At 37.7% G+C, this 24,082-nt stretch overlaps 1 protein-coding gene and 1 pseudogene across 1 annotated transcript in view; both read left to right on the forward strand.

The window, feature by feature from the left end:
* Positions 1–4,416, forward strand: part of LOC143639916 (uncharacterized) — a 52,447-nt gene extending 48,031 nt beyond the window's left edge. The window contains exons 4-8 of the mRNA XM_077107943.1: positions 270–344; positions 633–1,947; positions 2,102–2,240; positions 2,402–2,442; positions 4,249–4,416. Of these exons, the coding sequence (XP_076964058.1) occupies positions 270–344; positions 633–1,947; positions 2,102–2,240; positions 2,402–2,442; positions 4,249–4,416 (1,738 nt within the window). The remainder of the gene's footprint in view (positions 1–269; positions 345–632; positions 1,948–2,101; positions 2,241–2,401; positions 2,443–4,248) is intronic.
* A 9,475-nt stretch (positions 4,417–13,891) lies between these two features.
* LOC143639917 (olfactory receptor 2W3-like) lies at positions 13,892–15,701 on the forward strand (annotated as a pseudogene).
* Positions 15,702–24,082: the final 8,381 nt, after the last annotated feature.

Below are 24,082 nucleotides of genomic sequence, written 5' to 3' on the forward strand. Positions count from 1 at the left end.
CTTATTCTATCCTTTACCTGATGTTAGTAGTAATGTCAGTCTAAAACCTCTAAATCAATAGAAAATCATGCATGAAATAAGCACTGATACTGTGAGTATCGTTCTTCAAAGAAGTTATATCTTGAAATTAAAAGGCAAAGAAGATAGTTTGAGGAAACTTTCAATGAGATTCCAATTTTCAACTGGACATAGAAATAGTTTAATAGAGTAAGTCCCAATGACTGCATCATGTGTGCAAAAGACTTCATATGTCCTTCATTCCTTTATAGGAAGACCAATTCTCACTCTGGAGTCAAATTCTACAAGCATGAGGAATGTGAAGAGAAGCCATGTGAATTTAAACAGTACAGGCAATCTCTGGTTTCTCTTGAAAGTGTTCAGAGACAAATGTTAATACAATCTGCAGATGAACCTTATGAAAGTACAGTATGTGGGAAAATCATCAGTTGTCCCAGGGACATTCAAAGACATGAAAAAACTCATGGATGGCAGCCCCATGAAGGTCAACAATGTTGTGAAGCCTTTTCTTCTCTCCCAGCTGTTCAAAGACACATGAGAACACACAGTGGAGGCAAATTTTTTAAATGTGAGGTATCTGGGAAAGCCTTTCCTTTCCCATATTTTTTGAGGAGACATGAAGAAACTCATTCTGGAAAGAAATTCTATGAATATAAACAAGATGATCAAACCTTCATTACACTCACAAGTCTTCCAACTCACACGATAAGGCACAGTGGGAATACACATTTTAAATGCAAGGTATGTGGGAAACAATTTGCTCATCCCTGTTTATTCAGAATACACCAGAGAACACATACTGGAGAGAAGCCTTATGAATGTAAGCAGTGTGTAAAAGCCTTTGCTACATCCAGTGATCTTTACAGACATGGAAGAACTCACACTGGAGAGAAGCCCTATGCATGTAATCACTGTGGCAAATTCTTCACACAGTCCTCTCATCTTCTAAACCATAAAAGAAAACATAATGGAGATAAGCCCTATGAATGTAAGCAGTGTGGAAAAGCCTTTGCTACATCCAGTGATCTTTACAAACACGGAAGAACTCACACTGGAGAGAAGCCCTATGAATGTAATCAGTGTGGCAAAGGCTTCACTCGGTCCTCTCATCTTCTAAACCATAAAAGAACACATACTGGAGAGAAGCCCTATGAATGTAAGCAGTGTGGAAAAGCCTTTGCTAGATCCTGTGATCTTTACAGACATGTAAGAATTCACACTGAAGAGAAGCCCTATGAATGTAATCAGTGTGGCAAAGGCTTCACTCGGTCCTCTCATCTTCTAAACCATAAAAGAACACATACTGGAGAGAAGCCCTATGAATGTAAGCAGTGTGGAAAAGCCTTTGCTAGATCCTGTGATCTTTACAGACATGTAAGAATTCACACTGAAGAGAAGCCCTATGAATGTAATCAGTGTGGCAAAGGCTTCACTCGGTCCTCTCATCTTCTAAACCATAAAAGAACACATACTGGAGAGAAGCCCTATGAATGCAAACAATGTGGAAAAGCCTTTGCTAGATCCTGTCAATTTCAAGTACATGTAAGAACTCATACAAGAGAGAATCTCCATGAATGTAAGCAGTGTGGCAAAGCCTTCACTCAGTTCTCTTACCTTCAGAAACATAGAAGAACACATACTGGAGAGAAGCCTTATGAATGTAAGCAGTGTGGAAAAGCCTTTGCTACATCCAGTGATCTTAACAGACACGGAAGAACTCACACTGGAGAGAAGCCCTATGCATGTAATCAGTGTGGCAAATCCTTCACTCAGTCCTCTCATCTTCTAAACCATAAAAGAACACATAATGGAGATAAGCCCTATGAATGTAAGCAGTGTGGAAAAGCCTTTGCTAGATCCTGTGATCTTTACAGACACGGAAGAATTCACACTGGAGAGAAGCCCTATGCATGTAATCAGTGTGGCAAAGTCTACACTAAGTCCTCTAGTCTTCTAAACCATAAAAGAACACATACTGGAGAGAAGTCCTATGAATACAAACAATGTGGAAAAGCCTTTTCTAGATCCTGTCAATTTCAAGTACATGTAAGAACTCATACAAGATAATCTCCATGAATGTAAGCAGTGTGGCAAAGCCTTCACTCAGTTCTCTGACCTTCAGAAACATAGAAGAACGCATACTGGAGAGAAGCCCTATGAATGTGAGCAGTGTGGAAAAGCCTTCACTCAGTCCTCTTACCTTCAAAATCATTTAAGAACACATACTGGAGAGAGGCCCTAAATGTGAGCAGTGTGGAAAAGCCTTCACTCAGTAGTCTCACCTTCAAACACATAAAAGAACTCATACTGGATAGAGGCCATATGAATGTAAACAGTGTGGCAAAGCCTTCACTCGGTCCTTTTACCTTCAAAATCATTTAAGAACACATACTGGAGAGAAGCCCTATGAATGTCAACAATGTGGTAAAGTCTTTGCTACATCCTCTAACCTTCACCAACATGAAAAATTGCATACTGGAGAGAAGCTGTATAAATATCAAAAATGTGAAATGGCCTTTGCTACATCACCTCAACTTTACACACATTGAAGAACACATAGTGTAGAGAGATTTTGCTCATGAAAACAATTGGCAAATTCTACTGTTACTACTGTTTTACTCATAAATATGTAGACAATTTACTTGAGAAAAATCCTTTGACTATTAAATGTGGTTAAATCAGTCAAAACCAAGTATTGGATTTAAAAAAGTATATATATTGCAAAGGCCATGAGTGACAGTTCCTTCTCTGGGAGCTCTCAGTAATTAATGTGAATTAATGACAAATTATTGTAGTATCGTGATTTTACATAGAATGTTTTTACTTGCTAATAACTTAGTTATTGCAACATCCTGATACATGAGGTTATCAATCTAATCTGTTCTTTTTATGTTGGTTTGAAATGATAGTTAAAGAATAATTTACTGTTCTCAATATTGTTTTTTTACCAATTTTTTAAAAAATATTTATTTATTTATTTTTTAGTTTTTGGCGGACACAACATCTTTGTTTGTATGTGGTGCTGAGGGTCAAACCCGGGCCGCACGCATGCCAGGCGAGCGCGCTACCACTTGAGCCACATCCCCAGCCCCATTTTTTACCATTTTTTAAAGTTCATGCCATAATTAAATATCTATTGCTCAATAAATACTCAGGATTCTACTTAACTAAACAAAAAAAATACATTTGTCCATCCAAGTTTAAAATAACTGAAGTTCATTTAAAAGTTTTTGTTTTTATATTAGGTAAAGATACATATATATAAACATTGCAGACATTTTTGAGTGCATAATTTTGTGCTCTTAAGAGCACTCACATTCATGTACAACAATCACCACCATGCATTGTCTGTCCAAACTAAACCTTATGAAAATTTTTCTTCTTTTCCCGTAGTCCCAGGCAACGACCTCTCCAATTCTTGTCTCTGTTGACATTTGTGGCTAATTAATGACTGGTTTCTTTCACAAAGTATCTCTTCAGTGTTCATCATTATTGTAATCTGTCTGTATTTCCATTTTTGTAACCCCAGATAGTTTATCATTGGATATATGTATCACATTTTGTTTGTCATTCATCTGATAAACAGAGTGGAAGTAGCACTCAGATAGCTGTTTTAGCATTTTTTTGTTTCTTTGTGTGCACACCAGTGGTGGAAATGCTGAATCATTTATTAATTCAGGGATAATTTTTTTGAGGAATCAGTGTATTTTTCCACAGTGACCTCATTGTTTGAAATTGCCACAAAATCTTGCAAAGCTTTAAGTTATAAAACTCCTTGTCCAAATACATTTTCTGATTAATTTTTGAATCACAGTTTTTCTAGTGGATGTGAAATGACTTCTAATTGTGGGTTTGATCTTCATTTCCCTGATGATACAGAGCATGTTGTAATGTTTCTGTTATCCACTTAGATATTCTCCTTGTAGAAATTGAGACTTCAAGTTCTTTGCTCATTTTCTGGTTGCCTTTTTGATTCAGCTGTAGGTCTCCTTCATATTTGCATATTATTTCTAATCATATGTATGATTGTGAAAATATTTCTCCTGCTTTACACGTACTGCCTCTTCTCTTTCTTTGTAGTGTTTATTGATGCAAAAAAAGGTTTTAATTTTGATAATGTCCAACTGATATTTTGCATGTTATTTTTATTTTGGTGTCATATCAGGAAGTCACTGCCTAGTACACTGTCAAATACAGTATTAGAAAAATTTCTCTTTTACTCTTTGATAGATAATGCTTCTCTTCTACCTCAGTTCTCACACTCTGCCTACCTTCCATGACTCAGAACTTGGAACCTGGCTCCTGGCCACATCACACTGCTTGTTGCTCACCCTCATCCTAGTCTCTCATGTGCTCTCCCTCCTCATTGCAAATGACATGTGGACTCCATCCTGCTAATTATTAATATTAGTTTTCTTTCAGATGTTTTAGGATCTTGGACCCAAGAAGTATTTCTAATGAAAATACTTTCAATAGAACATTTCTCATTTATTGCTGATGTTTTTATGCTATTCTCATATAATAGCAAAGATATTTGATTTCTGAGAATTTTTTTCTTTTACAGTGTAGAATCTATTATTATTTTTATACATATTTCTATGATTGTCTGAAAGCATCCATTAGTTGTCGTTTATTATTTCTCTCTTTTCTGTTTTCTTTTATTTATTTGTTATTATGTGGTGCTGAGGATTGAACCCAGGGCCTCACACGTGCTAGGCGAGTGCTGTACCACTGAGCCCCAGCCTCAGCCCCTCTTTTCTATTTTTTCTTAACGTCAATTATCTCATGCTGTTGCTTCTGGCTCATCTTCCTTTTGTTAGATTTATCCAGTTTGACCTATAAAATTCTATTTCATATTTTTGCCAATTATTGTCATTAATTTTCCAATAGACTTTTCTCTTTATCCCTTAAAATTAAAAAGACATGGGGCTGGGATTGTGGCTCAGCAGGAGAGCATTCACCTAGCATGCGTGAGACCCTGTGATCAATCCTCAGCAGCATATAAATATGAATAAATAAAATAAAGGGAAAAATTAAACAGACATGGTGTTTTGATTTAATGACAGCTGATTCTTCCCCAAAGTTGTGAAATTTCCTGTAAAGTGAGCATTCTTTCAGTCACTTCCAACCTAGCAAATACAATTGTTTGTGGCTGGGTGATAGAGTATCGTTTGTGTGTGTGTGTGTGTGTGTGTGTGTGTGTGTGTGTGTGAGTGTGTGTGTTTGTGCATGCATGTGCACACAAGATTAATTGTTTGCATCTTTAGGTTTCATTATGTGAGCTTTACTCAAGTCTGTTAAACTTCAGCTCTAACATAATACATAAGCCAAAAAATCACAGAAATTTGGGGAGTACCTCTCAAAATTGTCCAATGATCCACTTTATGAAGAACAAAATCCCCTATAGTCCTCTGATCTGAATATTGTCAGGATGACAGTTCCTTCTTCTACTTAGGCAAATGAAAGGTTTTCTGTCACATGTTTTTTTGAAGGGCCCATAAATCTGTGGTTTTGGTGCATAAGCATCACAGAAGCACAGAGACATAACACAAATGCTGTTTGTGAAGAGCTTGGGCACAGCTGGGAATCTGAAGTGAACATGGGGATAAATATCAGATATGGGAATGACATTCTACATCACTCTGGAGATTGGATGAAGACAAAAAGGAGACTAGATGGAGGTGAACAGTGAAAAGCCAGAGTATGAATTTCCTGACTAAATATGTGAGGTCTTGGCAATAAAAATTCAGTATAAATTTTAGAACAAAAAAAATATGTTTCCTGACTTAAGATATCCTGCACCTGGAAGTGCTGAGAAAGCACCACTTGCGGAGGAAAAACCATATTTCCTTACAGTGGATAAGAAAAGTGAAATTCTGGTAATAAATCTTAATAAATAAATACGGAAAAAATAGATCCCACTGTGAACATTTTTAAAGAATTTTGTAATATGGACCTTTATTGGATGCATTTACATAAATTTTTATGTCTATTTTCTGCGAAAGCAATTGCATATTATAATTTGTAAGTTTATTTATGGACATAAGACATTCTTATTCTACTGAAGTTAGAAAAATTTTATTGTTCTGTACATTTTAAAGTTTCTTACAAAACAATTTTGTCATAATTTATCTCAGAAAATATTAATCTCTATGGAAGAACTTGATTTCCTTTTCTCAAATGCATAAAACTGCTTCTTCATTTCTGATGTATACCTTAAATTGGATAACACACGGTCTGATTCCACAAAGAAATTTTCATTGACTTATTAATCATTACTTAACATACTGATTCTTGTGGGTCACTTATGTTGAACCATATTAAAGGTCTGTAGCATCTTATGATCAGTGTCAACTGATTTCATCTTGTTGCAATTGTTTCCATCATTAAGAGTTAGTCTTGTTGGGCACACTGTCACTCACATATACTTCCACTGGTCCAAGAGGCTGAGGGAGAAGAATTGCACCCTTTCACAGCCTTATCACTTTGTGAGGTCCTGAGCAACTTAGGGACACCCATTGTCAAAATAAAAACTAAATGGTCTGGAAATGATCCTCAGTTGTTGTGCATTCCTGCTCAATCTCCAGTACAAAATAATAAAAAATATAAAAACAGATTTAGTGTTTTTTCTTTGTTTGTATTATTCTCATCTTCCTAATCGCAATAATTGACAACCTATCCATGATCATTTTCATCCTCCTGGATATCCATCTGCTCCACATACTCCTCTATTCCCTGCTTAGTTGTCTGTCCCCCATTGATTTAAGTTACATCTCCACAAATGTCCCCAGGATGACTTTGGCTTTCCTATTTCACTGAATGTGGAGTTTAGTGTTTCTTCTTTTTTCTTTAGTAAGTGGAGACACACTATTCCTGGTATCTGTGGCTTTTTTATTGTGTATTGAACTCAAGGGCACTCAGTCACTGAGCCACATCCCCAGCCCAATTTTGTTTTATAGAGACAAGGTCTCACTGACTAGCTTAGCACTTCAATCTCGCTGAGGCTAGCTTTGAACTGGTGATACTCCCATCTCAGCCTCTGGAGCTTTCAAGATTACAAGCCTGCATGACTGCATCCTATGAAACTGGGTCTTTTTATAAAGAGATTTATCAACTTCTGTGCTTGTTAAAGTTAAAACATCATCCCAGGGTTTCATCAAATGACTTCCACACCACTCACAATCAAATCAAGCCTTTATTGAAACACACCAGTGGATACTGACCAGATAATAAAGCTGTTCCCCTGATCAGCCCTGAACAAGTGCAATGGCACTCCTTATAAGCCTGAAAACCACAAAAGGGACCTTTGGGGGTCTAGGCAATGCAATCAAGCCAGGTTACAGAAGCGGAGTAGTGCAGTCATGTGGAAGGATTCTTAGCCAATCACAATTAGTCCAGTCACCCAGTTACAGAAACAGCACTGTTACCCTGGTTACAGAAACAACGTTCCATTAGGTTGTTCTGTGTTCTTTGTTTTAAAGAGAGAGAGAGAGAGAGAATTTTTTAATATTTATTTTTTTTAGTTTCTGGTGGACAGATCATCTTTATTTTATTTTTATGTGGTGCTGAAGATTAAATCCAAAGCTCCTTGCATGCCAGGTGAGCGTGTTACCATTTGAGCCATATCTCCAGCCCAAGTTCTCTGTTCTGAAAGGTTTCTATAGCAAAAGGAAAAGAACATCTTGCCCTGTCATGACCCTTACAGTTGGCATGGTGTTTTACAAAATGGAGTCACTCTTGCTTTACTATCACATGCTCACACCACATATGCACTCCATATCTCTTGCTGCTGATTCAGGACCATCAATCATTTTCTCTGCAATATTTTCACCATGTTGGCTTTGGCTTGAATAAACATCTAGGTCCAAAAGCACACAGTGTTTGTGAGCACCACCCTTTACCTTAGGTTTGAATTAACTGGTATCACTTCTTCCTGTGGTCAAGTCTTTCTTGATCCCTGCCTTATATATTCATGGCAGGAAAAAGGGCCTACTCTATACGGAGCACCCACTTCACTGTGGTGGCTTTCTGCTAAGCACACTTTGCTAACTCTAACCCACAGCAAAGATCCCTCTGGTCTTCAGCAGAGGGCAAAATTTTGACTGTCTTTCAAATCACCCTCACCCCAATGCTCAACTCCATCTTCTACAGCCTGAGAAACAAGGAGGGGTTGGAACCTGAACAGACAGACTCAGTGGATCTGTTTTATGTACTGTATATAAACATTTTACCTCTTTTCCCAGGACTTAGCTGCAAGTCCATTCAGCAATATGTAGTAATTGAAAAAGTTTATTTTGTACCAAGAGTTTAGAGACTAAAATCAATCTAGAATATAAATACCCTGCTGAGGTCTTTATAAAATTGTCTTATAAACATGTGTAATTTGAAGTAAGACATTAATTGTGCATTGTCCACTAAATATAAATGTGTTTATTTTCTGCTAATTTGCAATCAATAAGGAGTTTTTTTTTCTTGGTCTCTTGAAACAAGATCGGAAATTGTCTACCTGAATGGGCATTAGAATAAAATTTCATTCAATTTTTCTTCTTATATTTTTCTATTTATTGTTTGTGCAAATTCAAAACAAAGAATCATTTTTTCTGAGTAATAACTCTATAATGAAAAGCAGTAAATTTTGTATATTCTTCCTCTCATTGTATAAATCTAATCATCAGTTATTTTTCTTTGAATTTAAAAAAATTATTATAGGATTCAGCAGAGAACTCATTTGGAATATTGAAGTCTTCATTCTAAATATCACATGTCAAATTAATGCTACTTTATAGGGGCTTATTCCTAAGGAAATAAACATCAGTGAGCACTGGGAAGTTCAAGCAGAGATCAAGGGTGAGGACAGGTGAGCCATAAGATGTACAAGCCAGGGCTCAGTCTAATGAGTGGAGTTAGGAATATGCAGCCCTTTCTGTCATCCTCCTCACCCACCACACAGAAGCCATTGACTTCTCACATGACCTCTATTCCTAGTGAATCCTACAATGTCTGTCAAATGAGGGTTTACTTTTTACTTGCCACATCTCATACAGTGACTGAAATGGGTTATGGAAAGCAATGATGCACTAAGAGCTTCAGTCATACTTAGCACATATTACAAGATGATGTTAATAATATTTACTTGAGAAATATTTCAGCTTATTTCATTGAGTTTTTTTCAGAATATTTCTAACTGAAAATGATTTGGTATAATTTTCTCATAAAATTATATGAATCTGCAAAATTTAGAATTCTCAAGAAGTAATTTATATTCAAATACTATGTAACTCTTGCTGGAAATGAATTTTGTATCATTCAGGGTTTAAACATTTAAAAAAGAATAAAGAAAGAAAGAAACACACACACACACACACACACACACACACACACACACATTTTTTTTGGCAGTATTGAGTGTCCAAACCACAGACATGCACCCATAAGGCAAATTTCCCACCCTAAGTTATGCTCTTATTTAAATTGAAATACAAATATATGAACAGCATTCAAAAGATTTCCACAGTATATCTAACTTGTTAAATTTATACAAGAAGGAGAATGTGTGCATGCTTCAGCTTAGCTATGTTTTACATCGTATTTTGAATTAGTAAGTACCCTTAATTTTTTCTTTGGTCTTAATGATTTCTACTCTTAATGGTTCATCTGTCTCTTTACAATAGCATTTTGAAGCCAAATCTTACTTACTTTTTATCTCTAAAATCTTTCAATAAACTTTAAATTTTATTTCTGTATCTCAACCTGTGAATATTCATCTCATAGGAAGAGTGCTCACATCCTTAGAATTCAAAATGTGTGATCTGCAATACATCCTTGTTAGGTGTTCTTGCAATGATCATGTGAGAACTTCTCTTTAGTTATAAGTACCTAGTGAAGCCTAATACCTAAGTTTCCAAGAACATCCTGTCTTTCATATGAGATGGTAAGCCTGTTGCAGATTCCACAGGGAAGTGTTCTGAAACAAGAGAGAAAACTAGCTTCTCACATTGGCTACTTCCATGGCCACTGCCACCAGAGCTTCATATCTCTCCTGGGAAAATGTTTGACTTCTCTGTTACATCTGCTGCTGCTGCCATAACTACTGTATCTGAACTCAGTCCATCCTTTGTTCCCTTGGCAACAAGGAACCATGAGTTTGTCCAAGAAGTGTGTTTGCACAATGTGAGAAAGACCAAATAATATCTCTGTGTACAAACCTGTACATAGAGCAAATGTATGAGCCCTGCTGCTAAACTGAACTCTGTAATAATGCTGTCCCCTGCTAAGATCCTCAGCCTTCATGCATGCTCAGATATAAAATGATGACTAGCCAACACAGCACAGCATAGCCTTGAAGCTCTCACAGGGCCCTCCTGGGACTGGAACTCTGTGAATGTGCAGAGGTCTGTGCACCAAAGCAGACCTGGGAAGGAGACTACAAGGGGATAGGAGGTAAAATGCAGAATTCAGATATGAAAATTGATGGAAATGTGCTATGGGAGGAATGTTTGTTTCCTCCAAAACTCACATATCATAATCATCACCTTGTGTTGATGGTTTTAAGAGGTAAAACTTGTGGAAAGTCACTATCATGTCATGAATGTAGGGACTCTTCAATTGAATCAGGACCTTTGAAAAATGCTTTTTAGTGAGTTTGTTCACCCTCCTCCAAGTGAAGACACAGAAGAAGGAACCATGTTAAACAAGAATGCAGCCCTCACCAGACACTGAATCTGTAGGAATAGGTTTACATTTTATATACGCTTTCTACCTTAAGGTACCTTGGTATCACAGATTGAATGCACTCAGGTACAATCTCTGCTGTTCTTGTCAGTTGCTTTCCCTGAAAAGGCCCTGAAGGACACTGAATTAATCAGAGGTGCTGAGTGCAGGCCCTGACCTCATTCCAGGCTGCAAATGGTGGAGGCAACCAGAACCCTGGTGCACTGTTTTTTCACACACCCATCTCCTTGGAGAACTTTTGCATCTCTCTGAACTTAGTTTGCTTGAAAGCAAATGTCAGCACTTGCCCATAATATCAGTAATGGCACCACTGAAACAACATGCAGACTGGACTCTTCTAATACCCACTTAAGTTAGACCTCAGATGCCAGAAGAAAAACAAACAACTCTATCAGCAATTTTCCCAGTAGATCATAGAATCAGCCTGCTGTCTTTAAGACTCTGTGTTTTGTTCTTAGCATCTTTTTATGGAATTGCCAACAATTTTTAATAATTTGGGCAGATTTATCTCCAAAATTTATGAGGTTTTGGTATGAGGTGTCAACCACCAAACTCTTTTATGAGAAAAGATTCTTATAAACCAATGAAAACATTTGAAGATAGAATGAAGCACACAGTTTAAACAGTTCATTTAAGCAAATGGATTAAAAACATCAATGAAGAGAGAATTATTTTTTAGGCATTGTGTAAATATTTATTACTTTTCCAGAGTTAAACAAAGTGAAAAACAAAATGCAAAAAAAAATCTGGAAAATTTTATTGCGAAAGAATAATGAATTACAACTTAATATTATAAACAATGTTCTTGGATCAAAATTAAATGGATTTTACAATTCAGTTGTAGTTTGGAGAGAATTATTTTCTAAAATGCTTCTATAAAATGCAAAAGTTGTCCTGCAAAATGATGAAGCTGGAGTCCAAGCACCAGTCACACATTAAATATACAGTCATTCATGGTCAAGAAATATAGAAAAAAAGTTCAACATATCTAACAATTAGAGATATGCAAATTAAAACTACCTTGCCATTCCATCTCACTCCAGTCAGGAAGGCACTTACCAGGAATTCAAGGAACAGTAAATATTGGTGAGAATGTGGGGAAAAGATTCACTCATACATTACAGGTGGGACTGCAGATTGGTGCAACCACTCTGGAAAAGAGTGTGAAGATTCGTCCGAAAACTTGGAAGAGAAACATCATTTGACCCAATTATTCCACCCCTCAATTTATAACTAAAAGGAATTAAAATCAGCAAACTACAGTAGCTCAGTCATATCAATGTTTATAGCAGCTGAATTAATGGTAGCTCTTGTGACCTTTAGCAGATGAATGGATAAAGAAAATGTCACACAAACACATACACACACACACTCACAAACACACACATGGGAGGGTGGGGAGGAAAAAATAAAATTCCATTGGATTAGACAAAGGGAAATTATGGGATGGGAGGCAGAGGGCATAGAAAAGGGAGTAGACTGAATGGGACAAAATATTTCTATGTTAATATATGACTAAAGACCAGGGTAACATCACATCATGTACAACCAAAACCCTGGTTCCTAATAAATTATACTCCATGTATGTATGTCAAAATGTACTCTAATGACACATATATCAAAAATGAACACATTTTAAAAAGTGAAAAAACAATATGCTCATGAAGCACACATAGATGCAAATAGTGAAATTACTAAAATCACAGGGCAACATGAAAAAAAGGAAATGTTGATGATCTTGGGAGAGAAAAAGGTGTCTTAGAAATTATACTGAAGGTACAATCAGAAACATTGTTTTTAATTTTTTTTTTAATTTTAATTTTCTGGCATGAAGTATTGAACCTATGGGCACTTAACCACTGATCCACATGCCCAGCTCTTCTTTATATTCGATTTAGAACAAGGTCAAATGTATGCCATGAGGTTATGTAGGCAATAGTAGCAGAAAGGGAAATAGAACAGAGAGGAAGGACAGAGGGACAGCTGGGCAGCAGCACTGAGGAGGTCACTTCAAGGAGATGCTACCGCAGCCCTCAGGCTCTGGAACACTCTGCAAAGACTGAGCAGCAGGACCAGCCCTGGAGGGAGCCTGCTGGGTCATCAGGGAAGTAGCAGAGAGAAGAAGGCTCCAGAAGCTCATGCCCCCTGGCAAGTGTGTAGGGAGGACTGAGGACTCAGGCTCTGTCTGGACCAGGGGAGAGGCCAGTGGGTGTGGCATGAGGCCATGTCTTTTCTGGAGCTCCCACAGTGGGCTCAGGTTGAGCAGAGAGCTGAGAGGAGGAGCCCAGGGTGGAGAGTGGACAATGGTGACTGAGAACAGCTGGGGCTTCCATGGCTTCATCAAAATACGCCAAACAACTAGGAACCCTTGAGGCCTGGGCCCATCAGCACGGCTGAGTGCTGTTTAGGGACAAGCTGGGACCTACTGAATCACCTGTCTAACCCCTGGCTCAGGGGCTGTGGCATAGTAGGCTCTCAGCAGATCTGCTGAGTAACTGGACCAAGCACTAGCCTCTGAAGGAAACTAGTACCATGGATGTCAGGGGCAGCAGGCACCATGGCCCTACGTGCTGGATCTTCCCTCTGTACCAGCACCCTCCCTGCAACCAGCTCCCTAAACTCCTAAATCACTAGGAGAGGGATTTCTAGAAATAAACAGAATTCACAGCTCAGGGTTAACCTCGAGGTCAGCTGCAAATCATATGGTGGTCAGAGCACCCCAGGGGGCTGTCTCCTGAGCAGTCAGCACAAATGCAATCACTTCTCTTGGGTAAAGCTGTGGGAGGAACGTGAGGCAGTCAGTGTGCGGGTCCAGCAGTGCTCACTGGGCCCCACTGTCCCATGGTCTACAGAAGCAAAAATTGCTTCTCCCCCCGCTGTCCAAGCTCTAGGGTGGGCACATCAGAGGCTTTAAGTGGGTGTTATTTGAAGTTGTCCATCTCAGGCTCAGACTCTGAGTACAACTACATGACTGCTATTTACTTCCCAGTTTGGAAATTGGATAAGATGATGGTGAATATGTTACAATAGAAAATGTCTCATTTTTATATTATTTTTAACTTGATTTTATGGTAGATTTTTAAATATTTTATCTGACAACAGAACAATCTGGATGCTGGGTGAGGAGGGTGAGGGGCTCCCTATGGTTGAGGACCCAGGAAGCTCCTCTGAGCACATCCCTGCATCCTGCAGGTGAAGTTCAATGTGCAGGGTGCATTTTGTGGGGGGTATTTGCTAGGTCAGTTCCTCTCCACTATGAGGGGAGAGTCACAGGTGTCAGGACTGTTGGTGCTCCCAGGAGTCTGGGTTTCCTTTTGGGAGTCAGAAGCCTGAGCAGGTAACCTCTACACATGTACCAGAGGTTTAGAATCCTCTCCCCATTGCTTAATTGAGGAGGACACATGTCTCCCACCACAGGGGTGGCTGAGGTCAGGGCACAGGGCCAGGCTCCCTGAGTTCCTCTCCTGCAGCGATGATGCCTGCTGCAGTTTTGCTTTGGTTTCCATTTCTCTTCTTTACAACTGGAACAATGCATGGTCTCTGTTGGTGGAAATGTTGATACATTTTAACTTTTTATATAAGTTTTTTGTATATTTTATATTAGTAAATGATAAAATGTCATAATAACTGCACAGATGTTATGCAATAATGACATCCTAGATTTGTGATAAAAATTTATATATTTAGTTGCATGTTTTGTCTTTGAGTTTATCAAATAGTTTCAAATGTCTAAACGTGTTTAATTTACTAAAAAAGATTTTTGTATGAGTGTGCCCTTGTACTTGAAACCCATGATGTTCAAAGATCAGCTGCATATGGTGTTTCCTACTACTTCTTGGGAGGTTGTTTGGGGTCTTCTTTTGTGCCTCTGAGGTTTTGACAGGAGCTCAGAAATTTGTGGCTCGTGAAGAAGCAAAGGTTGGAATTGGCAGGTGTGGGTCTTACCTCTCTGGAATGACAGAATACCAGGTGTGAATAAAAATGAAGATGTCAGCCACATTTCCTGCGTGCTGACCAACTCTGCCTCTCTACAGGTGACATTTACTTAGCACATGGGTGCCTGTTTCTTTCTGGAACTTGGAAATAATAATAATAACCATAGCAGAGCCTCCACACCACTGTTTATTTACTGTGAGTACATAAACCCATATTGTGCTTCTTTAATCCTGGCTGGGAGTCCATACTGCAGCATCCGCCATTGTCATTACTGGTGTTGACACCTCTCCTCAGGTGCAGTAGAGATGGATGAAAACAATGGCACCCCCAGGGCCACTTCCTCCTCCTGGGTTTTTCTGACCACCCTCTACCTGGAAAGGGTCCTCTTTGTGGTCATTCTGGTAGCCTACCTGTTGACTCTACTGGGCCACACACCATCATCCTAGTGTCGCAGCTGAATCTCACCTCCACACACCTGTATACTTCTTTCCCATCTCCCCATCCCTCCTGGACCTCATCTTCACCACCAGCTCCATCCCCAGCTGCTCCACAACCTGAGTGGCCAGGACACTCAGACATGGAGGTTGCAAAGTCCAGCTCTTCCTCTTCCTGGGCCTTCATGTAGTGGAGTGACTGCGGGGGGCCATCATGGCTTATGAGAGGTTTGTGGCCATTGCAAGTTTCTGCACTATATGACTATTATGCATCCACAACTCTGCCTGGTCTTACCTTGGCTCTGTGGTGGCCAACTCTTCGATCATTTCCCCAATGACTTTGCACAACATGGTGAACCACTTCCTTTCCTGTGTGAGATGCCCACCTGTGTTCGCTTGTCCTACATCTGCACTGCTGTGGTGGGCATCGCCTTCATCCTGGCCATGGGCATCTTGCTCTCTCCCTTGGTCTTCATCTTGGTCTTCTATGGCCACATCATCAGAGCTGTGTTCAGAATCCAGTCATCCTCAGGAAGACAGAGAATCTTCAACCCCTGTTTTTGCAACTCTCCTAGCTGGTGACCTAATGCTGAGTTCACAAAATCTGACTCTTCCAATAATTCAACAAGACAACAAAGAAAGCATGCATCCATACAGAAGAACCATTTTCAATATTCCAGACATGGCTCTGTAACCTTAAGGATCCTTAGAAAGAGAGGGAACTGCTGGATCTCTTTATATGCATATTGGGAACACACAAGGGTAGGGTCCATGGAACATTCTATCACACAAAGAGCAAAAGGGTAGGATTACAATAGAGCAGGTGAGTGTAGTTCAACCTATTGTGTGACTACACCTGAAGACACATTTTGCTATCCAAGCTGGGACAACACCCCAAGTCACTACAAAATGTAGTGATTGGTTAGAACCTGCTGCTTCAGGACTGGAAGGTGTGATTATTCCAAGTGGCTTCTCCCCTTTCTCTCTCTCTCTCTCTCTCTCTCTCTCTCTCTCTCTCTCTATATATATATATATATATATATATATATATATATATATATATATATGTTAAAAAAGGGAACTGAAGAATTGTATCGTTCAGCCACTGGATTCTTGGACCAAGGTCATCATGCCCTACTATTGAAACACAAAAAGAATTAGTAGAAAACATATGATTTTAATAACATAACTTTAGAAGATCCAAGTTATTATTATTCCTCTATCAAACTCATCAGAAGATTCTTAATCTTTTTTTTTTCAATTTTATTGTGAAGATTGTGTTTGGCAATAGTAACATAGACATTTTTATTTCGCATGGCATTTAAGCCTTTCCACAATCCATGGAACAGAGAGCTATTTTGCAATATTCATTACAGTGGATTCTAGAGCATTTTAAGTTAGTTTCAATCTTTCTATCTGCACTTATCTGTAAATTATTAAGAAAATCCATATGTTGTAAGTTGAGATATAGCCATAAAGCCTGTAATTGTAGGAACCAGGAATAATATAAAGTAGTCACTTCAAGGATCATGAGACTAGGAGCTGGACTAGGTCTGGTCAATTGGCATTCACCTGTTTCAAACCTGAACATTAACTTCAGCATTTTATAGTTCTGAAATATCATCAGGCAATAACTAGTGTATAATCAGATAAGTTGTATTCATACAGGCTATAGGATATTCATCATCCTTTCTCTTAATTCTCACAGTTAAGGAGTCTATTAGGTCTGTCAGTGATGTAAACATTCTGAAGGTTGAAGACAAACATCAAAACATCCTTTTGAGTGCCATCTCACTGAGGGTTAGTGTATTACCAATAAACCTCCAGGTGTTATGGCATCCTTGTATAATCATCTTTTTCAGTTCTGGGAGACCACTCTAAAATATGTCCATTATTTCTAGACATTTCATGTTGCACTGGCAAGATATTTGCACAATCGATCCACTTAGGAAAGTTACCAATTTCTATTGTAGAATGATTAGGGCAACAATATCTTCTTGGATCTGTTATGTAAATAACGTTCCTGTATAGGAAAAATCTGTTTTAATTATCTTTCTGACAATTGTGCAGATATATAGTCTTAATTCCTGAAGACCAGCATAATTTGTTGGTTTACTTTTCTTATATGCTGTCCTTTTCTGTAAAGATACTTGCAGAGAGTCTGTTTACCATAGGATCAACATATAAGTATAACTGACCATTATAAGCCATACAATCAATCTGGTTACATGGGTGGACTTTTCCAGTCCACACTGCAAAGCATATTAAAGGAGGACCAGAGAAATGGGTCCATAGGACTTTGGTCATAATTTTTACATACCTGACAAGCCTGTGAAGCTTCAGGGCTCTAAATTTTGCAGCTGAAAATTTTTCTTTCTGTGTCAGACTTTTCAATCATTATCATGATGACAGTTGTAACCTCTCTTACAAAATCTGAATACTTTACTAAATCATATTCAGTAGAAGTAAGACTCTCAGCATCACAGTTAAGAAAATTTTTGAAATATTTGTAAGATCTAGTGAATCTTTTGTGGTTCTTTTTTTCCCCTTTTTTTTATTTAATAAAATTGAGTAAAGGCCTGCCATCAGCCATAGTATCATCACCTAAGTTATAGACAATAGTACAAGTATTTAAATACTAAGAAAAGATTTGTCATCATTAATTTTGACAAAAGTTATTTAAAGGGACTATGGCAAAAAAGAAATTCATTTTGTTTCTAATATTAGATTTAATTTTGACTTTAATTGAATTACCAAAAATAACCAATCCACAAAACTACAACTATCTTATATTTGATAATGGGGCTAAAAGCATGCAATGGAGGAAGGATAGCATCTTCAACAAATGGTGCTGGGAAAACTGAAAATCCATATGCAAGAAATTGAAACTGAATCCCTTTCTCTCGCGTGCACAAAAGTTAACTCAAAATGGATCAGGGAGCTTGATATCAAATCAGAGACACGGCATCTGATAGAAGAAAAAGTTGGCTATGATCTACATACTGTGTGGTCGGGCTCCAAATTTCTCAATAGGACACCCATAGCACAAGAGTTAATAACTAGAATAAACAAATGGGACTTACTCAAACTAAAATGTTTTTTCTCAGCAAAAGAAACAGTAAGAGAGGTAAATAGGGAGCCTACATCCTGGGAACAAATCTTTACTCCTCACACTTCAGATAGAGTCCTAATATCCAGAGTATGTAAAGAACTGAAAAAATTAAACAATAAGAAAACGAATAACCCAATCAACAAATGGGCCAAGGACCTGAACAAACACTTCTTAGAGGAGGACATACAATCAATCAATAAGTACATGAAAAAATGCTCACCATCTCTAGCAGTCAGAGAAATGCAAATCAAAACCACCCTAAGATACCATCTCACTCCAGTAAGATTGGCAGCCATTATGAAGTCAAACAACAACAAGTGCTGGTGAGGATGTGGGAAAAGGGTACACTTGTACATTGCTGGTGGGACTGCAAATTGGTGCAGCCAATTTGGAAAGCAGTATGGAGATTTCTTGGAAAGCTGGGAATGGAACCACCATTTGACCCAGCTATTCCCCTTCTTGGTCTATTCCCTAAAGACCTAAAAAGAGCATGCTACAGGGACACTGCTCCATCGATGTTCATAGCAGCACAATTCACAATAGCAAGACTGTGGAACCAATCTAGATGCCCTTCAATAGATGAATGGATAAAAAAAATTTGGCATTTATACACAATGGAGTATTACTCTGCATTAAAAAATGACAAAATGATAGAATGTGCAGGGAAATGGATGGCATTAGAACAGATTATGCTAAGTGAAGCTAGCCAATCCCTAAAAAACAAATGCCAAATGTTTTCTTTGATATAAGGAGAGAAACTAAGAACAGAGTTGGGAGGAAGAGCATGAGAAGAAGATTAACATTAAACAGGGGTGAGAGGTGGGAGGGAAAAGGAAAGAGAAGGGAAATTGCATGGAAATGAAGGAGACCCTCATGGTTATACAAAATTACATACAAAAGGAATTGAGGGGAAAGGGGAAAAAACAAGAGGGAGAAATGAATTACAGTAGATGGGGTAGAGAGAGAAGATGGGAGGGGAGGGGAAGGGGGATAGTAGAGGATAGAAAAGGCAAATGGTGCTGGGAAAACTGAAAATCCGTATGCAAGAAATTGAAACTGAATCCCTTTCTCTCGCCATGCACAAAAGTTAACTCAAAATGGACACTAGTATAGCAGTATGTAAAACAGTGGATGTGTAACCGATGTGATGCTGCAATCTGTATATGGGGTAAAAATGGGAGTTCATAACCCACTTGAATCAAAGTGTGAAATATGATATGTCAAGAACTATGTAATGTTTTGAAAAACCAAAAATAAAAATTAAAGAAAAAAATTTAAAAAATGGAATTACCAAAAATAAATACAGTAAGTTGTATATAAAATTTGTACCTTGAATTTAGTTCTAGATAAACTTAAATAGTTATTGTAATTTGGAATGAAGTAAGACAAGTTTTATAACTTAGGAGTCACGATCTTTCCTAGGGGCATGAGTAAAATATAAACATCTATCTAAAATATAAAGTCCATATGTTAAATAAGCCTAGAGTAGATATTTTGGTTTTTACCATTAATTAAAAAATGAAATAGAGAAATTAATAGTCTTTTTTCTATGAACCCATGAACTATTGTTATAATTATCAAACTTAGTAAGTAGGAGAGTTAGTGTCTCAAATATCAATGAGTAAAAATAAGTCAACAGTATTGTTTCAGATAGTGATTTAATTAAAATTTTATATGGCATTCAAATAGCAGTAACCTTGAGGGATATATGTTAAAACAATTTTGTGTAGAAAGCAACAGCTTTATGAGCATCTTTCCTAAATTTATATAATGTAGCAAAATTAGCTTGTTACATGTATAATTTGTGACTTTACTGATTTCAAGAATATCAATGTAAAACAAACAAACAAACAAAAGAATATCAATGTACCTAGGGCATTATCTCATATTATTAAAGTTGAGAAAATATCTATCATGTTAAAAGTTTCTTATTGAAATGAGCTATTGGCTATTGAGCTGATTTTTGTGTGTGGCTGTTTGCCTACTGTTTTAGGTGGAATTATGTTTAGGGTTGTTTTTCTCAGTGATAAACTGTTGACAGGGGCTCAAAGTAAGGCCCTGTTTCAATGTTTAGAGATCTCTAAAATCTGTTTATAACTTAGAAGTGGATTGAAATTTTTAACTAGGAAGCTTATTTTTCATTGGATAAGATTAACATTTTAATTTCTCTCTGTACATTTGCCTTTTTAATTTATTTGTTTGTTTGGGCTCCATTTAATTATGGTGTAATATCTAACTTGGCTAGGATTCCATTAACCTGTGAAAACCTCTTGGAATGCCTAGGTCTAACTGGATGATAAACCCATCTTTTGAAAATGAGCAGTCCTCTCTAAAATTAGTATGCTATACTGTGTTTTTAAGTCTCTCCATGAAAATGGTAGAATATTTTAAAAGCTTACTAAAATTATTTTCTTGGCATTTTGTTTACCTGTAAGATTCTCAGTGGATAGAGTAGTATATAATTCTTACCATATTTTTTTTATGAATAATAAGTCCATTCAGAGAACTTATATAATGCCAATGAATTTCCAACTAGCTTTGCAAACTTTATTGCTTAAAATCAATGTAGAACTTTGCCGCAGTCCGGCTGCAGCAAAATAACCAGGGGGTTACGAGGAACTTGTGTACATTGATACAGCAGGAGTGGGAGCCATTTATTGTAGGCCAGGAGGGGTATATATACACTCCAACAGCTTATCTTAATTAACAGAGTCTAGATACAGCAGTCAACCAATAAGGAATCTCCACACTTAATGGCTCTCTGGCGCTACCCCACAAACCACTCCTCCTGGCAAAATGCCAGGCGCCATCCCGACTTTTTAACAGACTAACAGAACTTTAATTTAGAGAACACCAATCTTAATAAAATGTTTTTTTTCAAATCTCATAATTATTTAACAAACAAAAGTAATATGCAAGAATCAGAAGTGTCTTTGAATCAATCAAATTTATGGAGAACTGTCAAAATTGGAATCTAAATCAGCAGTTTAATAAATTTAGTGTTTAATCAAGGATGTGAATTTATTTACCAAAATTAATCCTTCTCTTAAACAGTTTGAGTCATCAGATATAAGCTTAATAATAAGCTCTGTCATGTCAGAATGTGAACAAAAATCTTAGCTTATATCATGGTAATCAAATCAGGGAAATAGCCTGAAATATCCTTGAATGAATAAGTTCAAATTTTTAATAATCAGTCCAGTTATATATAATTATTTTAACTTTTTAATATTATTTGTCTAGATAATGGTATAAAGGTTTCCTATACAGAAAAATATCTTTATCATTAAAATCTAGAATACAAAGATCATATTTTACCTAAAGATGATTTTTTTGTTCTGCTTAGGACCTCCAATATGTGTTTTCTCTCTGTGGAAGTATCTTCTTTTGTTTTTTAGAATTCTTCCTTGTTATACTTTGGAACAATTTCTGAAAATCTTAGAATCTAAAAATATTATTGAACCTTGATAAGAAGAAACATCTCAATGAGAATATAGTTAAAGCCCTTGGATATTTCTATACACAGAATTATATTTGTTTATTATTTTATAAAGTTTGTATAATCATTGAAAATTAAAATTACTTGATAATCTCTTGAAAGTAAATTTATAGTAAAATACATTTATCTTAAATATTCCTAATTACTAAAAGCAGAGCATTACATAAACGTATATATAGATTATATACATGTTTTCTGTTGAAGGAAAATTATCATATAAGTATATATAAACTAAACAATTGGACACGCATGTTAATTTTTTATTCATTAACAACTACAGGTTATTCAAATGCCTAAAAAATATGTACTAGGAATAAGGGCATATCTTATAATTGCATAAACTTTATTTTGTGGTTTTTTTTTTTTTTTTTTAGTACTGGGGATTGAACTCAGGCCCCTCAACCACTGAGTCACGTCTCCAGCCACATTTTGTATTTTATTCAGAGTCAGGGACTCACTGAGTTGCATAATGCCTTGCTAAGTTGCTGAGGCTGGCTTTGAACTCAGGATCCTCCTGACTCAGCCTCCCCAGCCACTGGGATTACAGGTGTGCCCCAACACAGGCACCACATGGTCCTTAATATATTTGGAACCATTTTAATTTTCCTTGGATTAGTAGTGCACTTTTTTTTAAATAATTGTGATGTTACAAAATAAGATTCTTGTCTATACATTTATTGATTTTTTGTAATTATACCGTCAGGAATGAGAATAAAGATTTTTTGATCATCACAGGAGCATTGCTGGCTTTTGTTCCTGTGGCAAGAAAATGCATCCTCATAATCTCCAAAATTAAAAGCAAAATGTAAAGAAGTACATGTATTATAATTGCTACATTATTTCTGTAATTTTTCTTAATAATACAGCTATAAAGAAAAAATAAGTTATTTAGCTTTCAAAACAAGTTAGGCTCAGGGCTGTAATGTAAGTGCCTGCCAAGTCCAATTTTATCTCAAAAGGAATTATTTTGATAATCAGAACACATTGAAAATCACGAAGAGAAAATTTTTGACAGTTGGGCAAAAGTTTTGTACCTCCATTCAGCAGCCTGTGTGACACAGAGGGAATGGTTCTCTATAGTAAAATGTTGGTCTGAAATTTGGGGATTTTTTTTATTTCGTGCATTGTTTGCATGAAACAAAGAGAGGCATCCCTTTGTGTTCTCTTATACAAAATGAGGAGGAGGTAACCGCTCTGGTGTTCTTGCTGCTTAGGGCTATTGCTGGGGCTAAGCCCCCTAGGATTCTCGGCCCTGGTTCCAGGTCTTTTAACCCAAACAGTATGCCTAGGTGGGGGACATCAATATGTCTGGAATCCCCATCCACCCAGTATTTCCCAACCCGTGTACCCTGCTCTCTGCCATTCCCTCACACAACACTCATTTTTCAGTTTTGGGCTTAAAAGATGCCTTCTTTCCATTCCCTCACACCCCCAATCCCAGGACATTTTTGCCTTTGCCTGGAAAGACCCAGAAACTCATACCTCCACCCTGTTAACTTGGACTGTCCTACCCCAGGGATTTAGAGATAGTCCCCATCTCTTTGGTCAATCCCTCTCTAGGGATCTGTCCACCTCCCCCTCCCTCCCCCAATCTAAACTTATCAAATATGGGGTGATTCCTCCTCTGCAGCCCCTCTTTCCAGATCAGTCTCACTAACCCCGCATCTTCCTCCACTTCCTAGCTCACAGGCTCTCGAGTCTCCTCCACACAGCTTCAGCTCTCGACCCCCCAACTCACTTATCTGTGTTTTCTTATTACGCCACCCCACGAGGCAATCACACTGATAAAGGAATGTAATTTTTTTCCCATCATCTCCCACTACAAAAGAGGAAGTCCTGTCTTTTAAGGGGATGGCAGGACTCCTCCACTCTTGGATTCTCGAATTTTGGCCTGCCTTCTCTAAGACACGGCACACGGCCCCCTCTCTCTGAACCCTCCTGAATCCAGTCACACCACATTTCCACAGGCTTCATTAAGCCCTTCTTCCAACCCCTACCCTCATCTTCCTGACCTTCCTCAGCATTCTCTTTGTACATCATTGAAGAGGATGGATACGCTCTGGAGACTTGGGAAACTCACTGGGACCCACCTTTGCTCCAGTGGCATACCTGTCAAAATATCTAGGTATAACCATCCGAGGCTGGGACCCTGCTTGAGAGCTTTAGCCACAGAGGCCTCCTTGAACAGGAATAAATTTAAAAAGAAAACCTCTGCATCTCCTATCCCAGTCCTGTCTCCACATCACCTCCCTGAACTCCTCACCTACAAAGGTCTTCAAAATATTTCTCCCTCCAGGATGACTTCCCCTCCAGATGCCTCGTAGAGGATTCTGCACTGACATTTCAACACTT

The sequence above is a fragment of the Callospermophilus lateralis genome (assembly GCF_048772815.1).
Source record: "Callospermophilus lateralis isolate mCalLat2 chromosome Y unlocalized genomic scaffold, mCalLat2.hap1 SUPER_Y_unloc_1, whole genome shotgun sequence".
NCBI lineage: Eukaryota > Metazoa > Chordata > Mammalia > Rodentia > Sciuridae > Callospermophilus > Callospermophilus lateralis.